The sequence below is a fragment of the Chiloscyllium plagiosum genome, chromosome 30 (assembly GCF_004010195.1).
Source record: "Chiloscyllium plagiosum isolate BGI_BamShark_2017 chromosome 30, ASM401019v2, whole genome shotgun sequence".
NCBI classification, from domain to species: Eukaryota; Metazoa; Chordata; class Chondrichthyes; order Orectolobiformes; family Hemiscylliidae; genus Chiloscyllium; species Chiloscyllium plagiosum.
In genome coordinates this window covers 33,599,827-33,611,690 of record NC_057739.1, presented here as the reverse complement: position 1 = coordinate 33,611,690, position 11,864 = coordinate 33,599,827, and the positions used below count along the sequence as shown (strand labels likewise).

The window sequence follows — 11,864 nt, the reverse complement described above, 5'->3', positions numbered from 1 at the left end:
ATGATACAAATATCTCAGCAAGAGGCCCAGCAGTCACTTCTCTAGCTTCCCACAGAGTTCTAGGGTACACCTGATCAGGTCCTGGAGATTTATCCACCTTTACCAGTTTCAAGACATCCAGCACTTCCTCCTCTGTAATCTGGACATTTTGCAAGATGTCACCATCTATTTCTCTCCAATCTATATCTTCCATATCCTTTTCCACAGTAATTACTGATGCAAAATACTCATTTAGTATCTCCCCCATTTTCTGCGGCTCCACACAAAGGCTGCCTTGCTGATCTTTGAGGCGCCCTATTCTCTCTCTAATGTCCTTTTGTCTTTAATGTATTTGTAAAAATCCTTTGGATTCTCCTTAATTCTATTTGCCAAAGCTATCTCATGTCCCCTTTTTGCCCTCCTGATTTATCTCTTAAGTATACTCCTACTTCCTTAATACTCTTCTAAGGATCTATCCTGTCTATACCTTACATATGCTTTCTTCTTTTTCCTAACCAAACCCTCAATTTCTTTAGTTATCCAGCATTCCCTATACCTACCAGCCTTTCCTTTCCCCCTGACAAAAACATACTTTTTCTGGATTCTCGTTATCTCATTTCTGAAGGCTTCCCATTTTCCAGCCGTCCCTTTACCTGTGAACATTTGCTTCCAATTAGCTTTCGAAAGTTCTTGCCTAATACCGTCAAAATTCTCCAATTTAGAACTTCAACTTTTGGATCTGGTCTATCCTTTTCCATCACTATTTTAAATCTAATAGAATTATGATCGCTGGCCCCAAAGTGCTCTCCCACTGACACCTCAGTCACCTGCCCTGCCTTATTTCCCAAGAGTAGGTCAAGTTTTGCACCTTTAATTTGATAGCAGTATTTAAATAATTGGTAACTAATTATACAAGTAAAATAGCTATTTCCTTTCCAACAGGAAAAAAAGGTTCAGAAGATAAATTTGTTTAAAATATATTCTTGAATGTGACGATTATGCACTTAGTAATTGCTTAGTATTGCAACAATTAAATGTTGCTAAAAGACAACAAAATGAGTCCAAGAAATTCATCTTGCACTCATCAGGGCAAGGATGCAAGAAAAAAAACTTGGAGAAAAGAGTACCAATTTATACAGCAAAAGTGATGCTAATTGATTGGGACATCATTGGCATAGATACACAGCAAGAACAGTTAACTGTCATTATTAATTCCAGACCAGGCAAATAAATTCTGATTGGTCTGTATATTGCCATGGAAATGTAGCTGAGCTTGACAGCCTACATGATCTTTTCATGACAAAAGTGCAATGTACATATAATTCCTTTTGTCTACATAAAACAGAGTCCTGTGTTTTTATATATGTAGCTTCTAGCATGCACAAACACATCACACTGCAAGCCAACTAATTATCTTAAATTGCTTTCCAGTGTAACTCAGCATAGTTCAGATTATTTAATAAAGTGAAGTCCATTAGCAGAATCACACCTGATGTGATACATGGTGTTCAGAGACTTACACAGGACTGTCTGGTTGAGCACAATTACCATTAGAACATAAGATACATGAACAGAATTAAGCCACTTGGCTAATTGAGTTTGCTCCACCATTAGATCATGGCTGATATGTTTCTCAATCCCATTCTTTAAATCAAGCAGAAGAAAAAAGCCTTCTGGGGGCCCAGGTTTAAGTACCACCTATCTCAGAGTTGTGATAGCATCTGAACAGGTTGACTATAAAATATATAATAATGCCCTGATTGTGTAAACTGTAAATCCACTTTCTTCCTAAAAACAATTGTATGGTGTTCCATGTCCAGTTTCGTTTGGACATTTTTCATAGATGTCCTGTTTGTTAGTATGAGTATTTCACTTGAGACTACATCTGTGCTGATAAAGTGGTTTATGCCAGATATGTCACATGGAATCACCACTTTATAGTGATAACAGCACATTGTTATCCCCAAAACTGAAACAGAACTCTCAAATTTCTTAACTTTCCTTTTGTTCTGATTATTTAAAGAATCTGGATTTCATTCTAGTTAATCCACTCCATACATTGTGGATATGCATCCACTGTCCAATAGTACAATTCAATGAATTGGCAACTAAAATATTCTTCATTACTGGGTTGAATCTTCTTATAACTAATACAATTACTAGTAATTCCTTCTGGCTGATCAGTATCACAATATTCTCCTTCCAAATCTTCTGTGCCATGTGTAACTTTGAAAACATTGTTGCTCAGTTTAGAGCAATTAATTGCATAATGGTACTTCAAGTCATTGCAACACTTGTTGACTTTTCCTCAGCCATTCTTGGGATTCATGTTTATGTTATCATTCCCTAATTCTTGTCATTTGCTGTAAGTGCCAGAGATATCTCTATCCTCACTTCCTTTATTTCTGTTTCTCCTTCATATTGCTGCTTTTGGTTTATTTTGGATGGTTCTTGTGTTATTGCTGAATATCTTATTTGAGCCCATGAAGCCTGAATGAACTTTTTCTCAAGGATTTTTAAAATTTGCTCAAAGCATGTGTTTCTAACAATTTAATACCAGGAGTCTATTCATGTTCAAAATCTTAGCACATTCCAACAATTTAAAGGCAGCTCTGAATTAAGAATCTCCAAATGTAATTTTCTGCAAGCTTGCATATAGTCTGTTAAATTCCATCCGATGTTCCGCTGTTGAATAACCATCCTGCTTTGTAAATCTATCAAAATCTGACATTGCATGCAATTCTGGTCTCCTTCCTATTGGAAAGATGTTGTGAAACTTGAAAGGGTTCAGAAAAGATTTACAAGGATGTTATAAATGTTGGAGGATCTGAGCTACAGGGAGAGGCTGAACAGGCTGGGGCTGTTTTCACTGGAGCGTCAGAGGCTGAGGGGTGTCTTTCTAGAGGTTTACAAAATTATGAGGGTCTTTTTTAGGATAAATAGGCAAAATCTTTTCCCTGGGGTCGGGGAGTCCAGAACTAGAGAGCATAGGTTTAGGGTGAGAGGGGAAAGATATAAAAGAGACCTAAGAGGCAACTTTTTCACGCAGAGGGTGGTACGTGTATGGAATGAGCTGCGAGAGGATGTGGTGGAGGCTGGTACAATTGCAATATTTAAGAGGCATTTGGATGGGTATATGAATAGGGAGGGTTTGGAGGGATATGGGCCGGGTGCTGGCAGGTAGGATTAGATTGGGTTGGCATATCTGGTCGGCATGGACAATTGGACCAAAGAGTCTGTTTCTATGCTGTACATCTCTATGACTCTATGACTAGGCCTCATATACAGTTAATACATTGTCATTTTCATAACATTTGACCATAACTTTTAATAGATTATTCACATCTTCCTCATAGTCTAATTTGAACTTGTGGCTCTGCAGATTGATTCTGCTTCTAGTAGGAAGCAAAAATGTGAATACTATACCTTCTTCTTTGGGAAGAACATAACCTATGATTATGTACTTACTTCATCTTCCATTGATCGTAAAGTTTAGCTTCACAAACCAACATTGGGAAGTCATTTCCTGATACTTTGCACTTGGTTTCAATAATTCTTCTTCAGCATAACTCCAGTTCCAGTTCCTGCCTGTAAACTACTCTGAGTATCCATTCATCACTGTTAAGCAACCAGCCTCTGCTCTTAATGTCAATTTAGATCCGAGTCAGTTGGTGAGATAGAAAGATAAACTTTATTCACTAAGAAAGGTATGAATTGCTCAGTCATATAACTCCTTCTACACCCAATTTCATTTGTAATCAGAAAATTAACAGCCACTACCTCTCTCTTCTAATAAAGATATTAATAAACTTAAAAAAATGTGTTTATCCAGACATTAACAGGTCATCACTGGTAGGAAGGGGATTGTAAGAAAGTGAATGACAGACCCGTATAGGATCACTCCAAAAAACTCAACACGGCTCTACTCTTGGATTCCTCATTAACATTAGCTGAGTCCCTTAAGCTCACTTATGGTCCTCAGTTAATGTCCCAACAGGAGGATCACCTACAGAGTGATTAAATGCCCACCCCATCGTTCAACTCAGTAGTGGAGGGCTTTAAATTCTGCCCCATAAATGTAATTTGTTAACTATTATAAATTTAGGAATCTACTTGCAGAGCTTCATGTAGACTTGAAGAAGATATCTTGTTGAAACAAGAACAGTAAATGCTGAAAATACTCAGCAGATCAGCCAGTGCCTGTGGAGAGAAAGTTAATATTTCAGATCAATGTGTTTGATCAGAATTGTGAAAAGTTAGGGATGGAATACATTTTCAGCAAGGGTGAATGAAACCAGGACAAAAATGGGGTCTATGATAGGGTGGAATGTAGGGGAGATTGAATCACAGAAGAGTTAGTCTTACAGGACCAGCAAGAGTGGTGATTGAGTAAGAAAAGAAACAAGGAGAAAATAAAAGAAAAATCAAGAAGTGGAAAAAGAGGAAACAAAATGATTGGCAGAGTTTACAGTTTGACATTATTGAACATACCTCATAATTGCCTTTTCTTGGCTCTAACACAAAGAGGTACTTTTTTCTCCCCCATTTTATACTTGTCAAAAATTGAGTTTCATTCTTCTCGACCATAATGATGGAAGTAGAAACATTCATAGTGTTGCACTGCTGGACCTCTTTTGAGGTTGATATAGCTAACTTAATTGCACCTTAGCTGCAACTTCTTGGTGCTGATGCTGGACGATTGAAATCAAAAGGTGTTCCTGTTTGTCTTTGGCATTTCTCATTTTGATAAGGATAAAATAAACCCTCTGCATTCAGTAAAAGAAAAGATACTTGAAAATACAAAGTTGGGAATGATTAGAAAACATTTAAAGATGCATAGAAAATCTTTCAAAAATGGCAAAGCTTGAGAAACAGATGATCCATTACTTTTAAGAAATGATGTAAAACTGGGCAAATTTTAGTATGAAAGAATAACTTGCATAGAAAATGTTAAGGTATTGCAAGTTAGACTAAGGTTTGCTATTCAACAGGAAATCCCCCATCACATCGATTCTGGACAGACATTTCCAAAAATTCAGTTTCTTCAGTTGAAGTAACAGCACGAATAGTAGAAACAACATCATATGCTCTTCTGACTGTATTACATTCCACTGATAAAAGATATGGAAATCCCATTGTTAAATGGCTCACAGAACAACAGCGTTACGGTGGAGGATTTCATTCAACCCAGGTAATGCACTTATTTTTGCAATATCTTTTACAGAAATATGGCCTAACATTATAGTTATATAATTTGTGTAAGACTTAAAGAAAAGCAATACCATTAGAACTCTTCTTTTTAATTCAGTAGTCGGAATCAATTATGCTTAAATTAATTGTCTTTTGGTTTTATTAACGTAGTAAATGTGTTGATTTTAAATGCTTACACATGATATCACTCATAGCGAGTCAAAAATATACTTTTCTGCATTTATCCTTTGATTTGAGGATGACATCTACGTAGAGTTGAAGATTTCTGCCACGGGTTTTCTTGTGTCTGAACATGTCAAGAGCACAGGTTTTTGGCAAATGAAGCTGAACATTCCAGGCAGTAGTGGAATCCAGAGTGCAGAATTTTCTCATTTTCTTTTCCTCTCTGCCATCACTCTGCCTCATCATTGGAACTCAAGATGTGAGCCAGGTTGAGGGACAAATTACCATTCTAAATGATTGGTAACAAAATCCTCACAGTCATTAATGTCATAGAATCATAGAGGTGTACAGCATTGAAACAGACCCTTCGGTCCAACCCGTCCATGCCGACCAGATATCCCAATCCAATCTAGTCCCACCTGCCAGCACCCGGCCCATAACCCTCCAAACCCTTCCTATTCATATATCCATTCAAATGCCTCTTAAATATTGCAATTGTACCAGCCTCCACCACTTCCTCTGGCAGCTCATTCCATACACGTACCACCGTCTGTGTGAAAAGGTTGCGCCTTCGTTCTCTTTTATATCTTTCCCCTCTCACCCTAAACCTATGCCCTCTAGTTCTGGACTCCCTGACCCCAGGAAAAGACTTTGTATATTTCCCTTTCCATGCCCATCATAATTTTGTAAACCTCTAGAAGGTCACCCCTCAGCCTCCGACGCTCCAGGGAAAACAGCCCCAGCCTGTTCAGCCTCTCCCTATAGCTCAAATCCTCCAACCTTGGCAACATCCTTGTAAATCTTTTCTGAACCATTTCACGTTTCACAACATCTTTCCAATAGGAAGGAGACTTACCATTAAGTGTATAAGTCCTGCTAAGATTTGCTTTCCCAAAATGCAGCACCTCGCATAGTTCCCTGGCTTGTCTTTACCACCCTTCTTAAACAGTGGCATCGCGTTAGCCAACCTCCAGTCTTCCAGCACCTCACCTGTAACAATCGATGATACAAATGTCTCAGCAAGAGGCCCAGCAATCACTTCCCTGGTTTCCCACAAAGTTCTAGGGTACACCTGATCAGGACCTGGGGATTTATTCACCTTTACCCGGTTCAAGACATCCAGCACATCCTCCTCTGTAATCTGGACATTTTGCAGGATGTCACCATCTATTTCTTTACAGTCTATATCTTCCATATCCTTTTCCACAGTAAATACTGATGCACAATAGTCATTTAGTATCTCCCCCATTTTCTGCAGCTCCACACAAAGGCCGCCTTGCTGATGTTTGAGGGGCCCTATTTTCTCCCTAGTTACCCTTTTGTCCTTAATGTATTTGTAAAAACTCTTTGGATTCTCCTTAATTCTATTTGCCAAAGCTATCTCATGATCCCTTTTTGCCCTCCTGATTTCCATCTTAAGTATACTCCTATTTCCTTTATACTCTTCTAAGGATTCCCTCGATCTATGCTGTCTATACCTTACATATGCTTCCTTCTTTTTCTTAACCAAACCCTCAATTTCTTTAGTCATCCAGCATTCCCTTTACATACCAGCTTTTCCTTTCACCCTAACAGGAATATACTTTCTCTGGATTCTCATTATCTCATTATCCCATTTTCCAGCCGTCCCTTTGCCTGCGGATATCTGCCCCCAATTAGCTTTCAAAGGTTCTTGCCTAATACTGTCAAAATTGACCTTTCTCCAATTTAGAACTTCAACTTTTAGATCTGGTCTATCTTTTTCCATCATTATTTTAAATCTAATAGAATTATGGTCACTGGCCCCAAAGTGCTCCCCCACTGACACCTCAGTCACCTGCCCTGCCTTATTTCCCAAGAGTAGTTCAAGTTTTGCACCTTCTCTAGTAGATACATCCACATACTGAATCAGAAAATGTCAATATTGTGATTCTTCAAGAAGAGTTCCAGGGTGTATTTTAAAGGTTTTTTTTCTTCGTTCTCCCTAAAACATTAACTATCTGAGAGCTAGAAATCCCAGAACTTCACAGGGATTGGACTCAGTGACCATTCCATCAAAGTTATTTTTCCTGAATACTTGTAGACCTGACTTAAGTACAACCTTGGTGTCCTTTCAATGGTCCTCCAATTGAATAAACAAGATATGCTTATGAGGGTGGTGTAACTAGAGATGATAAGTGATTTCAGAAGCAAATTAGATGGATAGATTGAAGGGAAATAAACTTGTCGACTTAGAGGATAGAACAGGAATTGGGACTAATTCATTTACTCCACAGAGAGCCGTCATGGTGTTTGTTGTGATTATAATGAGATCGGCAGGCGAACCTCATAGAATATGAGTTCCCTGATTGGACCAGATTAACGGCCCCAATTAGGGAGCCCCAGCTGACAGATAATAACAGGCAGGTCAGGCATCCTGTTCACTCTGAAAGCTGGCTTTGAGGAAGCTGTACACTTGTAAATAGAGGGTGACTTGGTGACAGGATACTAACCTCTGTGGAGTTATTTCAATGGCAGTGAGAGAAAAGGACACTCCTGCAGAAATTCCCAGTCATCTTTGAATTGGGGTAAGCATTTCTGGCATCGTGCTGTTGTTTGACTCGCTTAATTCTGCCGAAGACTGGATCTTGTATGCGGAAAGAATGCTTTTTTTCCCTGGGCAAATAACATTGGGGCAGATGAAAAGTAATGAGTAATTCTTCTAATAGCTTGTGGACCTGCAGCTTATTTGGTTTTTAGGAGCCTAACTTTCCTTGAGGCACAAGAAACAAAAACCTTTCAAGAGGTGATGGATTTAGTTAAAGAATATTACAACACCACTTTCCTAATTCTGAGATGCTATTGGTTTTACTCGGCAATTTGAGAACCAGGGGAATCTGTATTGGAATTTTTGATTAGGTTACGGTGACTGGCAGAGGAATGTGACTTTGGTTTAACCCTTAATGAGCTCCTGAGAGACTATTTGGTATGTGGGATTAATAATGTAACCATACAAAAGTGCCTAATAGATGAAGTCCAACTGGACTTCAAAAAGAAATACAACTTGCTTTATCATTGGAAAATGCGGAGAGTGGAGTTAATGCATTGCAGGGTATTCCGATGGAAGTGGAGAGTCTTGCCAATCCAACTGAGCTTGGGGAACATCACTTGAGTAAAGGCAATTGCATAGCCTCACTCAGGAGGAATCCTGAACAGAAGGACTCTAGGTCAGCCACAGCAAAAATCTAAAACAAAGCCAAATCTCAGCCAAACAGTTAAAATTTTCTTCAGGATCTGGGCTGGCAAGCCATTGTAGTTGCTGCCAGTATGCAAATTTGAGAGCAAAAGAATCCCACTGGACCTATATTGACTAAGAAAGCTCATAGGCAGTATCCAGGAAAGTGCACACCCTTGAAAGCCCACCTATATCTGGTTGGGGACACTTTGTCGCTTAACAACATCCAAATCAGAACCAATCAAAATAAACGTCTGTTTAAATGGTCACCCACTTCTAATGGACATCAATATGGTGCAGTCGTTTTAGTGATCGCAGAACCAATCTTTAATGAAATTTGCTCTGGACTCCAAACCTTAAATTTGTGCAAGACCTCAGCTAGACTGAGAATCCATACTGGAGAACCTTTACAAATTCAACTTTGGGGTACATCTTTGATTCAAGCCTCTTATGAGAAGCAGCTGGTTCAGTTACCACTGATTGTATTAAAAGGCTAAGACCCAAGCTTGATGGAACAAAATTGTTGAGAAGGATTCACCTCGTTTGTTCAACATTTTTCGATTAGCAAATGGCAGCCTGAGTGAAATCTTAATTAAATACCCAGAAGTTTTTAATTGAGGTGTAGGGACAATTAGAGGAGCCAAGGCCACCTTGCATGTTGACAAGAAACAATTTCACGATTCTGCAAGGCCTGCCCAGTGCCATTTGCCTTACCTGCAAAAGTAGAGGCAGAAATCAAAGTTGGTAAGCAAAGTAATCATCAAACCAGTCCAGTTTGTGGAATGGGCAGTATCACTCATACCAATTGTGAAGCCCGATGGATTGGTTCACTTTTGTGGGGATTTCAAACCAACAGTGAACTGCTTTTCACAACTGGATAAATACGCAATCCCTCACATACAGGATTTGTATGCAAAGCTTGGGGAGCAGGGCTGTTCTTCATGAAGCTGGATATGAGACATGTGCACCTACATTTGCAGCTGGATGAGAATTCCCAGAAATATGATACAGTTAATACCTATGAGTGTTTGTACCAGTTACAAGACTGCCACTTGAAATATCGTCAGCATGTGTAATTCTTTAGATCTTGATGGAGAGCATTTTACAAGGTCTACCCCAGGTCGCCATTTATGGCGATGATGTGCTAATAACAGGGAAGACCAATAAAGAACATCTGGAGAACTTGGACATAATTCTTTGATGTTTCTCCCGGGCAGGTATATGCCTTAGAAGGGCAAAATGTGTCCTCCACACACCCCAAGTGACCTAGGCAAAAGTGAACTGTGCTTTTCCAGCACCACATTTTCGATCCCAACTGACCTACTTCAGTTAGAGTCATCAAGACCAGGTTACACGGGTTGGAAGATAAAGTGAAGGTGATCCAAGGTGCCCCGGCTGCCATGTCAGTACCTGAACTTGGGTCTTTCCATGGGCTGGTGAACTATTATGCAAATTCATATGTAACCTGGCCTCCATCTTGCCATCTTTGCATCAATTCATAAAAAAAGGGTCAGCTTTGGAAATGATTGCATAGCCAAGGCATAGCCTTCAGGGAAGTGAAGAAACAGCTATTATCCTCTAAGGTGTCAGCACATTGTGATCCCAAATAAGACCTGGTATTGATGTTCAATGCCTCCCTGTGCAGGACTAGGGTAGTATTACCTCTATGTGGCCCATTGGAATGCCCAACATTGTATGCATCCAGAACTTTGGCTAATGCAGAGTATAAGTACATCCAGATTGAGAAAGAAGGCTTGAGAGTCATATTTGGAGTCAGTAAGTTCCACCAATACGTTTACGGGCATGGATTTGTAGTAAGAACAGACACCAAAGCCAAGAAGCTATGTCTGGTGGCCAGGATTGGATGTAGACATAACTGCATCAGTGAGGCAGTGCCCAGAATGCCAGCAAGGACAAAAATTACCATCAGCAGCTCTGCCACATTCATGGGAATGGCTGGGTAAACCCTGGACTCAGTTGCACATCGACTGTGCAGGTCCTTTCATGGGTTCTATGTTTTTAATCATTGCAAACACTCACTTAAAATGGCTGGACGTGCATAGAGTTAATTCATCAAACATGGGGACAACAATAGAAAAACTGCTCGCATCTCTTGTGATACATGGATTCCTGGAAGTTTTGGTCACAGATAATGGGCTATCTATTACTAGCAGGGAATTTGAGTATTCCCTAAACTTGAATAGCATTCTTTGTATAAGGACATTGATCATCCAATGGTCTGGTAATAACAGCAGTCCAAATTTTGAAGGCAGACTTAAGCAAACAGCCTCAAGCTTCATGAGATACCGAAGTGTCCTGGTTCCTATTTGATTATAGGACCCCCTCATGCAACTACAGCAATAGCTCCACCAGACAGCTAAAATACGATCTTCCCAGACCTCAGGGAGGTGGGGGAGTGAAACAGCATCAGGAACACCCATTGTGGATGCACAATTCTACTAAGTGAGACAGACAGTTTACTTTCGGGGATGACATTTGGTGGAGTAACAATGGGACTGTCTCTGCATGGGTAAGAGGCATGGTTGATGCCAGGTCAGGTCCAGTGACATATAAAGTTTGAGTAGATACGATGGTTTTGAACAAGCACGTGAACCACATGGAAGCTGCAAACTCGCAAGCAGGGTGGAAGCAAAATGCGCCCGGACTCTCAACTGCCTTTCCAGAGCCCGTGGGTTTTCTCTCTCCATCAAGCATTGATGATAAGTCAGAATTTAGAGGGACACAGTGGATGTCACCACCTTGATGCCTTTATTACCTTAGAGGAAAATGAATTTCAAAGTTTGAGAAGATTTGTAGCTTGGGTGCTCATTGTGTTTCTGTTCGCCGAGCCGGGAATTTGTGTTGCAGACGTTTCGTCCCCTATCTAGGTGACATCCTCCGTGCTTGGGAGCCTCCTGTGAAGCGCTTCTGTGATCTTTCCTCCGGCATTTATAGTGATTTGTATCTGCCGCTTCCGGTTTTCAGTTCCAGCTGTCTTGTTGGCCCTACATTTTCAACCGGAGATCTTGGGGTCAGGGAGCCCGTGCCAGGCTCTTTGCTTCACCTGATGGTTCAGCTGGGGGTGGCGCAGTGCTTCACTTGGTGAACGTCTACGCTCCCCTGGCCAGGCCAAGGCAAGCGAGCTTCTTCAGAGAAGTGTCCGCTCATCTTGCCTCCATCGACGAGAGCCAGTGCGTTGTCCTCTGGGGAGATTTTAACTGCGTCCTCGTACAGGGGCCACAGCGGTGCCCGCATCGGTTGGGTGTCGGGGAGGAGGTTGGGGGACTTGGCCAAGTCCTTCGACCTGGTGGACGTCTGG

At 40.5% G+C, this 11,864-nt stretch overlaps 1 protein-coding gene across 3 annotated transcripts in view; it reads left to right on the top strand.

Moving 5' to 3' along the window:
* The window catches only part of c5 (complement component 5), a 128,656-nt gene that overhangs the window by 80,494 nt on the left and 36,298 nt on the right, over nucleotides 1–11,864 (top strand). For all 3 annotated transcript variants that reach the window (XM_043720297.1, XM_043720298.1, XM_043720299.1), the window contains one exon: nucleotides 4,971–5,170. In XM_043720297.1, the coding sequence (XP_043576232.1) occupies nucleotides 4,971–5,170 (200 nt within the window). The remainder of the gene's footprint in view (nucleotides 1–4,970; nucleotides 5,171–11,864) is intronic.